Raw genomic sequence first — 19,015 nt, 5'->3', positions numbered from 1 at the left:
GTCAGAACTTTGGGGGAATTTATTGAGAGCGGCTTTTGGGTACCAAGAGGAAGCTCGGCTTTACTCCATCTCTGGCAAGTGTCCTGGTTGGTGGTCCCTTGAAGGCCACTACTTGGTCGGCCAGACTGCAACTACCACGATGGCCACGAGCAGCAGTAAAATCACCATTATCATCCCTGAAAAACAGAAGCGTACAAGACCCCCTGTAATGCTTTCCACCAGCAGAGCCTCACCTCTCCCATCAAGTATTTTCTGAGACAGCGGGGCGGTTCTCCAGGGAGCCTCAGTGTGTGTCAGGGGTGTCAGCAGCCTCTGGCTTCACAGGTAGGAGGGAGAGGCTCCAGGGACCCCAAAGGGCTGCCATCTCATCACTTGAAGAGTTGTGCCAGCCAAGTGCCCGTGCTCCTCACCGGGTGGGGCCTCCCCTTTCAGCCCCCCTTGCTCAGGCTTCTGTGTGCAACTTGGCCATGTTTTGTGTCCTCATTAATGAGGGTGTGATAAAGCAAAGGGCTTTAGAGTTCACAAAGAAATACTGACTCTAGAATCCATTTTCTCCCCATCCACACAGCTTGGCCTTTTCTTCTTGGGCTGAAGAAACTTATGTCTTTCATCTGGAAAGAATTCTGAGAGAGGGACCTCTGCTTTTTTTTTTAATATTAATATTCTCTAGTTTTACTTCAACTTTTTGTCTGGGGACCACAATGTACTCCCGGCCAGTCTGCTCCCTGCGTCCAGCCAAGGCCACCCCGCCTCCCTTGGTTCACACATCTGGACCTACCACTGCCTATTCCTTCAAAGCAAATGAAGAGCAAGGGGCCAGGAGGACTCAGCCCATTTACCCGACGCCCTCAGCACCTTCCATGCTGACTTCTCCCGCGGGCAATGGGTGCTTTCTTCACCCTGGAGGCCAGCATGGCGGTGGCACGCCAGAGACACGGCGCGGCTGTGACAGGGCAGGCGCCGAGGAACGAAGGGTCCGCGAGCCGCCGAGGCTCCGAGAGGGGAGTGAGGAGCAGATGAGATGAGACAGAGAAAACGCTCTACAAACCACTGGGGAGTCAGGGGTCACGTGGCCGTTTGGCCCACCAGGACCGCCCACCGCAGGCTGAGGAGCTGTTTTGGCAAAGGTCAGGGTTCCGAGGGTTCAGCAACTTATTCTCTCCTAGGAAGCCACTAACATGCTCTTGATCTTATTAACTAGATAACCACTGGCCACATCTGGCTTCAGGAGCTAAAGAGCCACATGTGGCCGATGGCTACTCTACTGGACAAAAACAATACAGGACAGACATCTCCATCATTGTAGCAAGTCCCACTGGGCAAAATGGACATACTGTGGGGAGCTCCGATTATTTCATTCACTGCCATTTATTTCCACACACAACCGTTGAACGGACAAAGGACTGAATAGCTGCTCAGTATGTTTTCAACACTCGTGTCATACTTGGGCAGCTCCCCATGGAGGGGAATTCTGCTCTCTTCTTGAGTTGCTGTTGTTAAATTGTATTTTTTGGGGAAATTGTCCATTTTTTCCTGAGTATCCAAAATTACTGGCATAAGGCTATTCATTAGATTCTCCTATAATTTTAGCATGACACCTGTCTCAGTCCTTTTTATTTCTCACATCGCCTGGTTGTGCATTTCCCTCCCCCCCCAACCTTGCCACAAATGAGCCTTTTTATGAACCTCTTCCGAGAACAAGTTTGACTTTGCTGATCACTTCTCATTTATTAATTTCTCCATTTACTTTTATTAATCCTACAATTCAGACTTTCTTTGGATGTAGTTTGTTGGTTTTTTTTTCTTGAACTTCTTTACTTGAAAGTTAATTCATTTTCCACTTTCCTCTAAATAGTACCATTCTAAACCTACAAGTTTCGATATAAAATAATTTCATTGTTGCTAGTTTCTAAGTTCTATTATTTATTTATTTGCTGCCCTGGGTGGCATGTGGCATCTTAGTTCTCCAGGCAGAGCTCAAACCCGTGTCCCCTGCAGTGGAAGCACGGAGTCTTAATCACGGAACCACCAGGGAATTCCCTCTAAATTCTAAACATTTAACAATTTTCAACAATGTCTTCTTTGGCCCAATGATTATTTAGAAGTGATTTAAGATTTCCAATTTTACTGAAACAAGCTTATCAAAATGCACTTCTTAAAAAGTCTGAGACAATGATGGCGGTGGTGGTTTTAGTTGTTAAGTTGTGTCTGACTCATGAGACCCCATGGACTGTATGTAGCCCACCGGGTTCCTCTGACAATGATACATGTACTATATTTTGGTGTGAAAACATTTGTGATTTCTGTGAGTGGCAAAATCGCAAGCACGATTAGTCCTGCTATGGTTTGCTGCCTACCTTCTTAATTGAAGAAAAGAAATGGCAAAGCTCAATCAGAGGTCTGTGAAGATAAGAATGTTTTCCCATCCAAGCCCATGGACTCCCTGAATTCTATCCACAGGTGCCCAGGGCTCGATGTAATTCAGGCTCAGTAAATTTTAAAACCAACCCAAGTAAGCACAGCATGCTCATGGTTTTAAATACTGAGGAAGGAGTAACAAGTTCACGGCAAGCTTTCCTGTCACCTCCCTGTGACAGCGGGTGCACTTTTTCTAACACGCCTTCTTTCTCCAATGAACCAAGAGGAGAGCACCTCCTCTTGAGGATCTATGATTTTTTTTCCTCCTGTCTTCATAAAACCCAAGCCTCGATGTCAGGGGTCTGCAAACTGTGGCCCATGGGCCATATCTGGCTTGTGGCCTGTTTTTGTACAACCCATGAGCTAAGAATGGTTTTCATATTTTGAAGGGGTTGTCAAAAGAGAAACAGGAGATGTGACGCACTGTCTGGGGTCTGCGAAGCCCAGCGCGCTTACTGTCTGGCCTTTTACGGTATCTGCGGACCCTGCTCTCTGTCACTGCGGCCGACGATGACCTCAGGGGCTGGGCTCTGGCTCTCTCTCCACTTCTTTCATCTGTGCATTTCCTTTCTTCGTTGTATTAATAAATGCAGTAATCCATTAACACTTGAGGGGGTGGTGTAATAGTTCATCTAGCATTTCAAGATGCTTGTAGCAAGGGTGGGTGGGTGTGTGTACATATGTACATATATGTGACTATTATCTCAGTTCATCTTGCCAGAACCAGAAGAACACTTTTTTTCATTCATTTCTCCCTCCAGAAACATCTTCAGGTTGACCAAAGCCTCCACTTGGGCAGGAATCCCACTACTTCTTGGCTGGGAAAAAGGTTTATACTGTACAATGTCTTTCCTTAAAAAATAATGGAAATGGAGGAAGCAGACAGACCGATGGGAAGTGGCAGGACAATTGCTGGCCCTCCCAAGCCCAGGCTCATCCTGAAGATGAGGGGGAGGACTGCATTTTTTGAGGAAAGAGGAGAAAATGGGCTGAGTGGTAGCTGAGGAAGAAGCCATGCCACCAACACTCATCCAGGATCGGAGCTGGGAGGCCACGTGGGCTGAGAGGCTGCCCCTGTGGCTCTGGGCTGGGCTGAGGCTGCGATGGCCCAGAGGAGAGGCTCACAAATGGCCCCGAATTTTTAAATCAGGGTGGTTATGGGTAAAGCAGAACAAGCGATGAGGACCGAGGAGTCAAGAACAATAACGGGCTGGGAAGGAGAAAGCACACATCTGGTTTGAGTTTCCACGCATGAAGCCTGCAGTCCAAGGGGAGCGGCCTCGGGCATCCGTCGTCACCAGCATCTCCTGCTTGGGTCACTGCGGGAACTGACCTGCTGCTCCTTTTACCTGATCCTTTCCCCTTGAGTGAACCGGAATGGAAATCAGATCAGGCTGCTTCCTGGCTCAAAACTGTCTAATGGCTTAAAATCCACACACTTCATGGTGTTTGAAGGCCCTGGGCCATCTGCCCTGGGACCCCTGAAGCCACACCCTGCACCTGTCCTCGGGCCACCCTGGTCTCCGGTCCTCCCACGGGCCCTGTGCCCTGCCTCCCGGCCTGGACCCCTGCCGTCCTGAGGGCACTCTCTCCCGGCACCCCTGGCCTAGTGAATCCCTGCTCATCTTCCAAAACTCAGCATCAGTTTCTGGGCCTTGAGGAACTACTTCATGACCTGCAGTGGACCTTGTCCTCTGTCTCTGCAGTGAACCTTCTTAAACTATGATTTAGGTCCTCGGTTAGTTACTCTTTGCCTCCGCCATCACCACGGGAGCATCCATGGCAGGGCCTTTGCCCAGTGGGTTCACCACCACGTCCCCAGTGCCTGGCACACGAAAGAGGCACAAGATGTTCTTCTTTCTATAAATGAATGGGGACCTCCCTGGTGGTCCGGTGGCTAGGACTCTGCGCTCCCAATGCAGGCAGCCTGGGTTCAATCCCAGGTGAGGGAACTAGATCCCACATGCCACTACTAAAGATCCTGCATGCCACAATGAAGACCCAGCACAGACAAATAAATAAGTATTTCCACGAAACTAAAAGACACTTGCTTCTGGGAAGACAAGCTATGACAAACCTAGACAGCATATTAAAAAGCAGAGACATCACTTTGCTGACAAAGGTCTGTCTAGTCAAAGCTATAGTTTTCCACTAGTCATGTATGGATGTGAGAGTTGGACCATAAAGAAGGCTAAGCACTGAAGAATTGATGCTTTCGTATTGTGGTGCTGGAGAAGCCTCTTGAGAGTCCCTTGGACTGCAAGGAGATCAAATCAATCCACCCTAAAGGAAATCAACCCCGAATAGTCATTGGAAGGACTGATGCTGAAGCTGAAGCTCCAAAACTTTGGCCACCTGATGCGAAGAGCCGACTCATTGGAAAAGACTCTGATGCTGGGAAAGACTGAGGGCAGGAGAAGAAGGGGTGACAAAGGATGAGATAGTTGGATGGCATCATCAACTCAACAGACATGAATTTGAGCAAACTCTAAGAGATGGTGAAGGGCAGAGAAGCCTGGAATGCTGCAGTCCACAGGGTTACAAAGAGTTGGACATGACTGAGCAACTGAAGAACAACTAAATATTTTTTAAAAAAGGAATAAATGCATTGAGTATCTGGAAGGAACAAGAAGAGCCAATGAGAAGGACACCGAAGGGACAGACAACAGGGAGAGAGGAGCTGGGAAGATGTGTCAAGGAGGCCAAGAGACAAACTCCCAAAGATGCTCGACCCCAATGGCAAACCCTGCAGCCACACCAGGAGGGTGGAGGAGAGCCTGTCCCCGGGGCCTTGGAGATGGTTCACAGCGCGGCAGGAGCAGAGGGCGGGAGCTGTCAGAACCATCACCAACACAGCGATTCCTCTGTCAGCTGCCACTTTCTCACAGAAACCGGGTTCTACAGATGGTGCCACAGGACAGGTGCGACAAGGTTCCCCAAGGCCCGCGAAGAAAGAAAACGGGCTTCGCCAGCTGACATCATAGATCGCAACTCGATAAGACGTGATACACTGGGTTCTAATCCAAAGATGAAAAGGGGGGCTTGGAGAGCAACGACAAATAAGATGCTGACATGTCCAACCCTTTCAGAGCAAAACAGGGCTCCTCCGGATAAGAGGCTTCCAGCAGGCTTAAGTAAACTGGGGTGCCCCCAGGGTCGATGGAGGAAGTCATTCTAAGGTGGCGAGTGACAGTCATAAGCCAACTGCAGCCTCGTGGATTCTTTGGGGTCAAAGAGTAGATATTTACAAACCTTATCGCTGCAATGCTTTCTCTTTAAGGACTCGGGCTTTTCTGGAATGCGGACACAACTCTGGCACCTTCCTTGAATGGAGTCTCTCTGGAAAGCCAGGGAGAGCTGGGCCATGGCGTGCATGGATTATTCCCGTGGGCCAGCCAGGTGGCCTCGCTAGAGTCTCAGCAACAGGTAATTCTCATCTCTGTTTTCTATGAGGAGGCTGAGGTTCTGGGAGGCTTACTCTGTCACCCAAGGCCCCAAAGCTGGTGAGAGGAAGACCTGGGACTGGAATCCAGGGGGCAGGGACCCCCTCGGCCATGCTCTTACCCTATTCCTGCACCAGCAGGGCCTGTCCAGAGGGATCCTGATCCCAGATACAGCACAGGGTTCATCAGAGAGACAGGCCCAGATGTCTTTGGGCTGAAAAATCGCGATAAAGGGTTTCTTCGTTTTTCCCCCTTTCTTCCTTCTTATAATTTTTTATAGTGGGAAAACTGAAGCAAACATAAGAACAGACAGAAGAGTCCATGGAACTGTGATGAACTCATTGCTTGGCTTTATCAAGGGTCAATCTGAGGCCCACCTGGTTTCACCTATACACTCCCCCGGTGCATCTCTCACCCGTACCCTCCCCTGGTGTATTTTTTGGAAGCAAATCCCAGACATGTTTCATCTACAGAAACGTCAGGAAGTATCACCAAAAGGCATTGTTAGCAAACTCGCCGCTGCCACCACCACCACCATGCAGAACATTAGAGAGGCTGCTACTTCTTAAAGACAAAGGCAGGGGGGAGCCCCCAACACTTCAGATGTAGGAAGGAGGATCCAGTTCAGAGGACGAGGGAGGCTGAGCCACCGCTGGCCACCGGCCACGGGAAGGACGGGAACAGCGTTCAGCCACATGTGAGAGACAGAACTCCCTTCTCTCATCTCAGAGCAGGGCTCGAACCTGAGGGGGTCCCGTCATCCATCCCCCACCCCGCTGAGGAAATGTTTGACATTTCAGACCGAGGAAAGACAGCGGAACTTCTGGGAACCTGCCAGTTTCCGAAACAATGAACGCTCTTTGCCCCTGAGCCCGGCACAGGAACACCTGGCGAGGCTGCGGGCGCCGGGAGCCTCTGCCCACACGTCACTCCGCCCCGCGCGGGGCCTGCCGGCACCAGGAGAGGCAGACTTTCCCTGCCAATCCCCAAGTGCCCCTTTTTGGGGGGCAGGCCTGGGGTGCCAGAATTCCAAGAGTGGAAAAAAAAGTCCGTTTCCTCTGGTCAGTTCACCAGATGAGTATTACTCAACCACATCTAATATTTACAAGTCCAGCTCATGGCAATTACCAAAAAGATGTGAGAAAAAGTCCTTTGCAGACGAGGAAAGGATATGAAACACGGTCTCTCAGGAACAGTGCAGTGTTTGCTGGAGATTGTTCATCGGGATTTAGGGGCCATGGTTTTTTCCTAGTGAAACACTGGAAACCAGCAAACTATGGCAGCTGTGAGGCCAACACCTCTGCCACAGTGGAGCGAGGGCAACGGCTCCGAGTGCTTATTGATGAGGAGGACGAGGACAGGCGGGGTGTGGAGTCTGGCTTTTCTTGAGACAGCGGGAGCAGGCCCTTGGGCTGGTCAGTTCTCCCCTTAGGAAGGGCTTCCCGGGTGGCGCAGTGGTCAATCCACCTGCCAATGCGGGTTTGATCCCTGGGTGGGGACGATCCCCTGGAGGAGGAAGCGGCAACGCACTCCAGTATTCTTGCCTAGGAAATCCCATGGACAGAGGAGACTGGTGGGCTTACAGTCCATGGGGTCCCAAAAGAATCAGATATGACTGAGCGACTGAGCACACATGCTCTGAGGAAACTGCAAGAAAACCCAAGTGATCAGCATGGGGGTGGGGAGCCATTGGAGGGGAGAGGATGCGGGAATAGAGGGGAGACGTGCAGGAGGTGGAGGGGCTGCAAAGGCCAATTTTATCTGGAAGTCTTTTTATCTGGTTCTTGCTCATCACAAGGAAAGCCATACTGGCTGCTGGCTGTGGTTGGTTGGTTGGAACCAAAACGAATCTTATCCGATTTGCTTTGTTCTTCTCGCGGGAAGGATCAGGCCTCAAACAGCCCTCATGCAGCCACTGAAGATTCACAGAGGACATTTATGGAGGACTCCTCTAGTTGTCCCCTCCCCCAATAGGTGACATTTGCTTATGGATTAACCAGTGGGTTCTCACTGATCAAACAGGCTTTTTTTTTTTTTTTTTTGCAGCAGCCTCTTGAGTTGGGGGTGAGGAATAAGCAGGAGGAAAGACAAAACTGGATATTTGTTTTCAAAAGTTCATGTAAATATCCCCTTTAATCCTGTTACTAGGCAAATAAGCTACGAAAAGAGTAGACACAGTACAGAGATGGTGAACGTACTGACATTCTGATTTTCAGGCTGAAGGCCTGAAGCGTGGCAGTTCCCCTCGCGCTCACCCCTTGGCCCAGACCTGCCCACTCAGGAGCTGTGTCTGCCTTCCTCATTGGCCACGGGGTGTGGGCATGAGCCGCCTTTCTCCGACCCACCTGGCAGCTCGGCTGGGCTGGGAGAAACCACCGTGGGGGCCTGGGTCTGCCCAGACATAGTGGGAAGACTGGCCTGCCTGCTCCTGAATCTGTTTCACACCTCAGTCCCCCATCTGAATTCTCTCCAAACTGCGCTTTCATCAGAATACTGTGCAGAAGTCACTTCTGATGTGCTGAATTTGGTTTTGTTCTGTCCTGGCACTTCCCTTTCTCTGTTGGGGAGACCTTCCTCCGAAACTCTCATGGGCTCCCCGCATCTCCTCACCAGACCTCCCATCCCTCCTCCTCACCCTCCTGCCCCTCTGTGTGCACCCCCAGCCCTTTCTCACCCCAGCCCGGATTCCACTTCTCCATGAAGACCTCTCCACCCACAGAGACCCCCACCTCCCTGAAGTCAGAGATGCGCTCAGAGCCAGACCACTGCTCTCCACCGACTGGCCTCCATCTTTCAATTCTTATCTTACTTGTTAACACTTCTTTCCCTAGGTCACAGGCTCTCCAAAAGCAAGGACCGTGGATGGAAGGGGCACTGGTTTGGGGAGCCAGGGAGACCTGACTTCCAGCACGCCCACTTTCCAGCTATGAAATGCTGGGAAAGCTACTTGACACTGAGTTCGGGTCCACCATCTGCAGAACAAGCCTGAAAGTATCAACTTCATAGGCTTGCTGTAAGGATTCAATAAAAAGAAGTATATAAAACCTCGAGATCATAACTGGCACTCCATAAATGGCAGCTATGGTGACAGTAATCTCGACTCCTTGTGTGACCCACGGCCCGAGAAAGATGCCTTGTGTGCGGCAGATGAGCGAGCCGGCCTTTCGGCTTAACGACAGGAATCAAACGTCACTCACTCCGGAGGAGAAGGAAGAGGCGCAAAAACAGGGGAACACCTGGGTGGCATTTAGCTGAGTAATAGCCTGATCCTAGCCGAGGCCCAGCGGTGATGACGGGCATCCAGGAAAGGCTGGATGCTCAGAGTGGAATATCTGGCAGCACCCATGGCGGTTATTAGCCGCAGGAAGGGCAGCTGTGCTGGGCGAGGCGCTAGCTGAGGTCAGAAAGCAGGCGGAGCCCAGCCAAGTGGACACCAGGTGAGAGAAGCCGTGGAAAAGCGAAATGGGAAAGGCCTTTGGGGAAGGGCAGGGCAGGGGCGTGCTGAGGACGGAGCTGCAGGCGGCAGAGGGAGACGGTGAAAGCAAACCCAAAGGGCACCGGGCAGGTGTGCCTGGCATCGGGGATGCGCCCGACCACAAGGGAGGATGGGCAGAGTGGGACTCAGGGGCTACTCGCGATGGCGACGACCATGACCACGACAGCGAGACAAGACGTGCAAATGTCAGGGCTCCCGTTCTGCCATGGGGCACACATGCTCTGAAAGCTCTCCAGTGCTCACATCCCAGTCGTATTCTCACCTTTGGGCAATGAGCTGACCAGAGCAATAACTTTCCCCCGTTTCTGGGTGAGAAAGTGGGGGCTCAGGGGTGATCTGCCTCGTGTGGCCCTTCTGAGAGCCCAGGAGGGCAGGAGCAGTCACAGGACTGGCTGGGATGGAGCGTCAGGTGGGGAGGGGGGGGCCTGGGGGCCCATGGAGGTCCAGGGGGTGAAGGAGCGAAAAGTCGGGGCTTGGGACCCAGAAGTGACGGCCCAGCCCCTCTAGAAACACCAAGAAACACATCTGAAGGCAAAGAACAGGCTTGGAATGTGCCTATGCTTTGGTTCTGACTGAAATCACACGGATCTTAACGTTCCCGTGGCTTCACGTCACATCGACTGGATGAGTGTCTGGCCTCAGACAAGGTCACAGCTTAGGCTCCAGGTGCAGAGCACCGGGAGGACCTGCAGACCCCAGCCCGGCCCCGTGCTGGCCTGTGTGAGCCGGCTGCCCCACACCTCTGGTCCCCGGGGCTGACAGAGGTGACACAACCCAGGCTGTGGGAGGGTCACGTGACATTCCCAGCCCCCCACCTTGGGGGCGGGGGCTGGCACATGCTGGTACTGACTCCATTCTGGAAGGTGCCCTGAGGTTGAGGCTTTGGGGTCTTCTTTGGAGTGAGTCTCTGGAGGGATGAGCCTGGTGTCCCCGAGTGTGGCTGGGCTGGATCTGTGCTGATGTGATGCTGGCTACTCACTCCTGTGCTCTGACGGTCCACCTCATGGGGAGCATCACCCCCGCCCCAGCGGGCACCCTGTTTCAATGTGGACAGGAAGTCCTCCTCTGTGTAAACAGAAAAACTCACCAGGAAGCAACTCTGCAGACTGGGGGAGGGGAGGGTGGTGCGGGGGACATCTGGGGGCCAGAGACAGCGTGGTTCTCAGCAGGAAGCAGGGAGGGTGACCTGGGAGGGGTTGGGGGTGGGAGGCGAGGAAAAAAGGACTTGCCTAGAAACAGGAAATTAAAAGGAATTAAGACTGCGCGAGACGGGGCAGAGGAGCTGGACCGAGGCCGAGCGAAAGGCAGGCTCCCGGAGTCTGGGCTCCAGGAACCAGGGCCTTGCTGGAGGTCAGGCAGCCCTGTCACAGCCGCCGGATGGTGAGCTGACCCTCGGCCCACAGAGCCCCAGTGTGAGGACCTGAGAGCTCACGGCACTGGCCCAGGGCAAACGAGGTTCCGATGGAGGGGCCAGACGTATTGGTCAAGTGCCCTGACTGAGGGCACTGCCCTGGCTAAGATGTGCCCCAGGGCATTAGACTGACCCACACCAGAACCACACTCCACACAATGTACCGAGTGCCTACTGTGGGCCAGGTGCGATGGGGTGAAGATACAGGCCTCATGGGAGAGGCGGAAAATCAAACCCATCCCCACCTCCCCCAAACAAAAACAAAACATCCCACAGAAGACACCATTCCTTGGAGGAAGTGTGTGAAAACCCAGCCATTAGTGCTGCTTCCTGCACAGAGAGTGCTGACTGGTTGCTAGTCTCCATCTGTGTTCTTAAAGTGTCATTCATTTCCCTTCCCTGAAATAAGTTCAGCCTGGCGATCGCCGCAATTCAACAACAGGATCCAATTGTGACTAGGTAATCCTTCATATCAGCTGTCCAAGGCAGCTTATGATGAGTTGTCAAGTCAGTAATTGAATGCCAATTCCCTGGCGCATCAATATTTGCTGAGCAATATCCCCTCACCGTGCTGCACGTCACCCCTGGGAATGGAACTCTGGCTGGAGTCTGGCAGAAATTCAAGTGTCTCCAAGCACAACCGTCATGAGCTTAGTTATGGATATCTTGTTCTGACAGTTTCCTCTTGACAAAGTGTCAGACAATTTCTGGATGGCTCCGGCCAGGCTGTGGATTCACCGTTACTCACCCCTTCGTTTGGGCCCTGTGAGCCAGGAAGCATCACCTGGGGTTAATTAGGGACGATGAGCAAGGTGACAGGAAGGCGCTCAGGCCAAAGTTCTGGCTCAGGTAGAGACAGGCAGGGAGGACTGGCCATCTGCGGCATGCTTTCTCAACACACCAGACGCTTACCCGTCTGTTCTGTTTTGTTTAAAGCAAATCATTTGACCAAGATGCACAAGGCTACTGGGTGGTAGATCTGAACTGAGTCTCAGAGTCCCAAACCTCGAAAGAACACATCTCTGGCAGTGGAGGAGGCAGCGGCCACGTCTGTTCACCTTGACCCTGTCCCTACGGTCACAGTTGGCAGGTCTAGTAGTGAAGCCCGTATGAAGACAACGAGGCTTGTTTCTCCAGGAACTTTGTGAGTTTGGATGGACAGAGGTGGGGCTCAGCCACAGTCCAGGGGACTCTCCAGAAGGGTGCTCCCCACATGTAGGCTGCTGTCTTCCAACTCTTCCTGAGACTTGTCTGGCCCCACCAACACTTAAAGAGCCTCACAGGTGACCCAATGTCATTCAAATAAATTACTTGTTCAGGTGACCCAACGACATCCAAATAAGTTACTTGTTCTTTAACCTAACGGAGCCAGAGTCATTTCCTTTTACTTGTAACTAAGATTCTTCAGTAAAGACACCATCAGCAGAAACAATAATGTGTCTCGAATTATTTGGGAAAATATGAGAGTCACATGAGGACGATTTTGCTTTACTGGTTGAGCGCTGAAAGCACAGTGCGAAGGCGTAGCTCCTGGGCACCTACGGTCTTGGGCAGCACCTCGCACCTTAGTCTGAATGGGCCAAGGTCCCACTTGAAATAGCTGTCGCCATTAAGATACCTTCTCGGAGACCAAACTCTTTTTTACATTCACATATCCTATAATTACAGTCCATGAGATCACAAAGAGTCAGACATGACTGAGCGACTAACATACACACACCTTCTATTATTTTTAAGTATTTTCTAATTTGCCAGAGATGTCCTGAAGCATCAAAGGCAAGAAAAGCTGCCCTCCAATTCTCAGGCAAGAGGAATTGGAAGAGATCAGGGCAACAGAGCCCCCTCTAAAGAGTGCTAACAAGGACCCCTGGATAGCACGAACTAGGCATTCAGAGCCTCCGCACTGGGGTCCCCTCCTCCCCAGGACGCACCATGTATGCCCACGGGGCGCCTGGATCCAGCAAGTCCCTCTGTTCCTGCTGCCACAGTCCTGACAAGAGCCACCAGTGACACCATTAGCGCTGTTGGGCACGTAGATTCTTTACACACATTCACATGGAGTCGCTTGATCAGTGTTTAATCCACAAATGAAACAGACGGCCCCCACTGCCAGTGTGGTTGGGAAAGCACAAACAGTGCTGATACCCTCTGGGTTCTCTCTTTCTCAGCTTCTGATTTATTTCACAAACATCAACAGAACATGTCCAGGGCACCAGGCACCATTCTAGGCACTGGTTATATCAGCAATAAGCCAAACAGACAAATCACTGGCCTCATTGAGTTGCTATTTGTGTGTCTGTGTGTGTGTGTGTTGGGGGTGCAGCGGGCGAAAACAGACAAAACCCAAAATAAGTAAACCATGTGCTTCTGTGGTTCCTCAGACATGTCTGACTCTTTGTGACCCCACAGACTGTAGCCCGCCAGGCTCCTCTGTCCATGGGATTTCCCAGGCAAGGACACTGGAGTGGGTTGCCATTCCCTTCTCCAGTGGATCTTCTTGACCCAGGGATTGAACTCATGTCTCCTGAATTGGCAGGCGGATTCTTTACTGCTGGGCCACCAGGGAAGCCAAACTGTGTGCCAGAAGGGGAATAAGAAAGAGGAACACAGCCTGTGTCGTCCTAGTGTGCAGGTTGTGGGCGGGGGTTGGTCTGAGGCATGCTCTCCTCTTACTCAAGTTCCAGGGGCATGTGGAGCGGAGGGGGCACTAATTCTTTCCAGAACCCGGTCGCCCCACAGCGGGACCTGGAAACACACTGCGGGTGAGATTAGGGTGCCTTCCTACACGGCATCAGAGAACTGCCATCCTTGAATGCTAATAATATGTAAGCTTAGAAATAACACATGACGAGAGTTTGCTGGAATGAAGGGTGATGTAATGACAAGTGGAAACAGAAGGGGGACTTATTATGGAGTGTAGAAAAGGTGGGCCAGAGAGGAAGGGCTTGCTAGTGGCAGCCAGCCCTGGCCAGTGCAGGGGGACCCTGGCTCGCACACTCCGCAGCTGCTTGTCCTGCGGGGATGCGTGGTCCAGGCCGTGTGTCCGCGGGTGGCTGGGTTTGCAGTTCCATGCCCTGGTGAAAACTTCTTAAACTGAGGGCTGTTGCCTTAACCAGGGGCCTCTCACTTTACAGAGTGCTGGCCACCAGCTGGGGGCTTTAGTCGAGAGGAAGCAGGGTGTGGGGGGGAGGCGGGGGGGTTGGAGGTAGGAGTCAGATGACAGAGTAGACACAAGATGTCACCCCAAATTTGGGTGAATTTGGGTAAATGCGTTTCAGCTGACGTGGGGCTGGTTAGCACGTTCCTTGTGCTTTGGGTCACTCTGTCATCTTGGAAGTCATACTGGCCCCCCACCTAATCTGTTTTCCTCTGTCACCTCCAAGGTGACAGGGACTATATATAACCAAGAGCCACAGTGGGGAGGACAGAAGGATGACCGCTAAGAGCTGTGGGAGAAACGAAAACTGAGGGCTGGGGCGAGCAGCCAGGAGCGGTCATTTCACTTGAAGAGCTGAGTCTCTTACCAGAGAACCAGAACGACGTCCTGGTCCCTCAGCTTGTCTGTGCAGTCCATCCCCATCACAGAGGCAGCCCAATGAGCCCTACTGTGAGCTGGAGGTCACTCTGGCTTTCAAGCCACAGCCATTAAGTGACCGCAAATTCTCTGTCCCACCACCTCCCAGCGCCGGACGTGGCACTTCCCAACCGTGCAGCAGAGGGATGGGGGACAGGCGTGGACACATGTTTTCCCTCCTTGGGAGGGACAGGCGTGGACACATGTTTTCCCCCCTTGGGAGGCCGCAGAGCGGAAGAGCCAGAGCTACACTGTGGGTGGAGACACCAGATGGCTCGCATTCAAATCACAACTCTGTCACTCGGGGAAGGAACCAATCCTTTGAGCCCCAAATCAGGAGAATTCTAACCCTGAGCTCCCAGGGTTGTCATGGAGATGCCACGAGGTAAAAGGCCTGGCACCGAGCACATGACCTGGCCCACGGCATGTTCTTGAGTGACAAGGCTGCCGCTGTCACCTCCTATAAACTGGTGTGGCTACAAGCATGGCACTCAGGGTCCTCAACCTTTGGCCAGGAGACATTTTGCTCTGTCCCCCATCTGTGACCCCCTTAAGCCTCCAATGCTGCCTATTCCCCTCCAGCTCACAAGACCAACACCCAGGAGAAAGGGTTCTCCGAGGGGTATGTGGCCAGCCACCTGCCCTCAGGCATGACCACTCAGTGCAACCCAGATACGACTGCCACACTGTTCTTGAAAATCTTCTCTGTCACTCCTCAAAGACTACCAGGAAAACAGATTCTGAAATTTGTGCTCATGCAAAATTCTGCAACAGCCTGTATGCCTGTATGTACAAAAATTAAAATACACTTCTCAATGTATCATAAATTAAGAGTGCATCAGTAAATGCAATTCATATCTGCTCCATCAGAAAGGACACGCAGTCTTCTACCTGGAGGGCCCCGATGGCCTCCTCTTCCTGCTTTCAGACACGAATTTAATGACATCGCTGCAGTGAGATGCTTGGCTGCAAGGGTGGACTGACAACCTTCCAGCACCCTGGTGAGGGGCTAGCGTCCCCTGAGCAGCACGAAGAGTTGTGAGCCCTCAGGTGCCGTCAGGATGGGTTGGGTGAGGACCACAAAGATTGAAAAGCTGCTCTGCACTGGGTCATGGAAAAGGGCCCCTTTCTCAAAGCAGCAGCAGGCTTGCAGTTCAGCAAAGGAAACACCCAGGATGGTCAGGCTGCAGAGCACACACCCCACGCGTGGTCTCACAGCGGCACTGTTCACGCTGTGGAGTGAAGGTGCCATCTTACTGTCGTGTGGACCCCTGCAACGACGCCCCCTCCAGAACAACATTCTCTAATGCTCTTCACCATCCACAAAGACATCCTTCTATGAATGGCGAGGATCCATTAACCTTGACCTTCACAGAAGAAAGGCGCCTTTTGGGCAGCACCAACTAGTGAAGCAGCAGAGTGTGGGTTCCTATGTGAACACTCAGGGTGGACACTGGTCCTTCCTGGCCCCAGTGTGGCTCTGACAGGTGCTCAGGGTCAATGATGTCACCAATGAGCTGACCGAAAAAAAAAAAATACCCAAACAGGTGAGATCCCCAACCAGATGTTCTAGAATACAGTAGCCTAAAAACTGTTGAGCAAGGATTCTACTGGCAATAAGAAATGAACAGAAGTCTCTGAGGCTCAGGGATTCACTCAGCAGAGTTCAAAGATGGGGAACCAGCCCAACCGAAGGACCGGCCTGCAGTGCTGGCCTACAGCGTGTGGACCAAGGAACTTTCAAGGATAAGGCAACCCAGGAAGAAGTCCTCATCCTCTTCCTTCCTCTGAAGGCGGTCAGTGTGTAAGGGGCTTAAAGAGACTATAGACGTACAGTCACAGAAAGGCATGCTGATGGCCACGGGGTGCCAGGGGTCACATGTTACAAGCCTGTTCAAGCTGATGACGGGTGTTTGCCTCTGACACGCTGTGCAAAACGCATGGAGAGCCTGCCTTTCAGATGTGAGCTGTGAGGGCAGATGCTACAGGTGTCTGAGGATAATATTAAAATGATGTCATTAATGTCTCCTCCTCCACTCCCCCCAAAAAAAGTCAAAGAGACGATTTCAGGATGTCAGGTTTGGCTTTGAAATATTTGTTGGCTTACATGAAAAAATGGTCTGTCAGATATTTCAGAAATCATTTCAAAGCAAAATACAAAAAGTGGAATTCTGACACAGTCCCAAAGAAACGATCCAGCTTTCCCACCCCGGCCTCTCACTCAACATGCACCCTCTCTCACACCTTGGCGCCTTGGCAGGGACTGTTCGCACCGATTCTGAGCCCCCTGCCAACTTCTACAGCCGGCACCCCAACACTGGCTTGGGGCCTCAGCTCAAAAACATTCCCTCCCCCAGGGACACCTCCTCCCGTGTGCCCAAGGCGGTCTCTGAACCACTTTTTCTGGGCGGCTTCTGCATACTGAACATGCGCATTACAGAAATTGACTTAACACTTGGGGAAATTAATGACTGACCGGGTTCAGGCTTTACCTCCCTAATGGCCGGAAAATTCTTTGAGAGGACAGACCTTGTGTTTCCGTGTCTGTGTCTCCAACATGTTATATCCACAGGTGACCAGGACAGATGTCAATATCTGCTCGACACATACGTATTTTTGTTTTGGTGGATTAAATAGCACCTCATTGTTGAGATTCAAATACTGTTTTGGATATTAAGAGACAGTAGAATGGATTTCAGGCTTCCCTGGTGGCTCAGGGGTAAAGAATCTGCCTGCCACTGCAGGAGACGCAGGTTGGATTCCTGGGTTGGGAGGATCCCCTGGAGAAGGAAATGGCAACCCAGCCAATATTCCTGCCTGGGAAATCACATGGATAGAGGAGCCTGGCTGGCTACAGCCCATGGGGTTGTTGAGGAGAGGGACAGGACTTACTGACTAAACAACAGTACGGATTTCAAATGCATTATCACTTGGCAGTAGTTCGTGTGGACATTTTAGCTGGTAGAACAGCACTTGGCACATAATAAGTGATCGATATATGTTGAAATAAGTGAGTGAGTGAACACATGAAAGAGCATCAGTTCAGTTCAGTTGCTCAGTTGTGTCTGACTCTTTGTGATCCCATGAACTGCAGCACGCCAGGCTTCCCTGTCCATCACCAATGGCAGAAGCTTGCTCAAACTCATGTCCATCGAGTGGTGATGCCACCCAACCATCTCATCCTCTGTCATCCCCTTCTCCTCCTGCCTTCAATCTTTCCCAGCATCAAGGTCTTTTCCAATGAGTCTGTTTTTTGCATCAGGTGGCCAAAATATTGTCTTGGAGCTTCAGCTTCAGCATCAGTCCTTCCTTCCAATGAATACTCAGGACTGATGTCCTTTACAATTGCCTGGTTTGATCTCCGTGCAGTCCAAGGGACTCTCAAGTCTCCTCCAACACCACAGTTCAAAAGCATTAATTCTCTGGCACTCAGCTTTCTTTATAGTCCAACTCTCACAACTAATCAAACCGATCACATGGACCACAGCCTTGTCTAACTCAATGAAACTATGAGCCATGCCGTATAGGGCCACCCAAGATGGACAATGGGTCATGGTGGAGAGTTCTGACAAAACGTGGTCCACAAAACGTGGAATGGCAAACCACTTCAGTATTCTTGCCTTGAGAACCCCATAAACAGAATGAAAGAGCACAAACTATCAATAAAAGAAGTTATCATAAAATATTGGCTCTAAAAAACTATAGGGGGGTACAGGTAAAGTAAGTTGGTGTTGCCAAATTAAAAATCAATACATTGCCCGTTAGTGGTTAGTGACCTGGTATCAAATCCTAGGAGAGAACAGATTCTATGTGTATCTTTCAGGTAAATGAACAGTTACATTTTGGTGAAATGCTAGGATTTTACCAGATGCTCATGGGCTTCTTTCTAACACACAATTCAGACTCAGAATTTTCAGCCATTGAACACTGAACAGTTCCTGTTCACAGTTCCTTCATTCCCTGGAATTTTTATTCAGTTGCCATTTGCTGATATTCCTGAGAAGGTTATTACCGAAAATTACCTGATGCTGCCAACGCTATGCTTGTGTTCAGAGCAGTACTACTCATGCTGTGGTCTCAGGAGCATCGCCCTAGAGCTGGTTAGAAATGAAGCTTCAAGGGCCCCACTCATGCCTACTGAATCCGGTCTCTGGGGGTGGAGGGGCCTCCCAGAAGCTGGGTGTTAACAAGCCCTACTCGTGATTCTTCTGGCGCTTACGTTTGAGAACCACTGGGTTGGAGGTCAGGATCAAAGCTTGCTGGTGGTTCTCCACACCACAAGATCAAATAGAATCTGTTAACAGCACAAGAAGAGCCATGGCTTTCTCTGGGTACTAGATAGATGACGCTCGGGGTCCCCAGCCAGGAAGAAAGTCACTGTCCCGGCTGATGATACACACAGTGAGGAAAGCGAGCAGGCTGTATCTGACACACCAGTCCCACCTGCCCCCAGCCCCACATCAATGTCACCTCGGCCTCCTTTCCTCTTGAGTGAGAGAGCTATATTCTGAGCTCTGCAGGACCAAACCAACAGCTAGAGTGGCCCAAAGACGACCCCTGCTTAGAATAGAGACCAATTCAAAGGACCAGTGCTATGGCTTTTCTGGTAGTCATGCACAGATGTGAGAGTCGGGCCATAAAGAAGGCTGAGTGATGAAGAATGGAGGCTTTCA

The 19,015-nt window shown here is 51.4% G+C and overlaps 1 protein-coding gene across 8 annotated transcripts in view; it reads right to left on the bottom strand.

Moving 5' to 3' along the window:
- Window positions 1-19,015, bottom strand: part of STX8 (syntaxin 8) — a 209,172-nt gene continuing 190,157 nt past the window's right edge. For 7 of the 8 annotated variants that reach the window (XM_055576550.1, XM_055576549.1, XM_055576560.1 and 4 more), the window contains one exon: window positions 1-176. In XM_055576550.1, coding sequence (XP_055432525.1) covers window positions 20-176 — 157 coding nt within the window. In that variant the 3' untranslated portion in view covers window positions 1-19. The remainder of the gene's footprint in view (window positions 177-19,015) is intronic. The other variant, XR_008713070.1, reaches the window with a different exon arrangement.

This window comes from Bubalus kerabau, chromosome 4 (genome assembly GCF_029407905.1).
Source record: "Bubalus kerabau isolate K-KA32 ecotype Philippines breed swamp buffalo chromosome 4, PCC_UOA_SB_1v2, whole genome shotgun sequence".
Lineage (NCBI taxonomy): Eukaryota > Metazoa > Chordata > Mammalia > Artiodactyla > Bovidae > Bubalus > Bubalus kerabau.
Note: the sequence above shows the minus strand (reverse complement) of the source record. Positions and strands in the feature narration are given on the sequence as shown.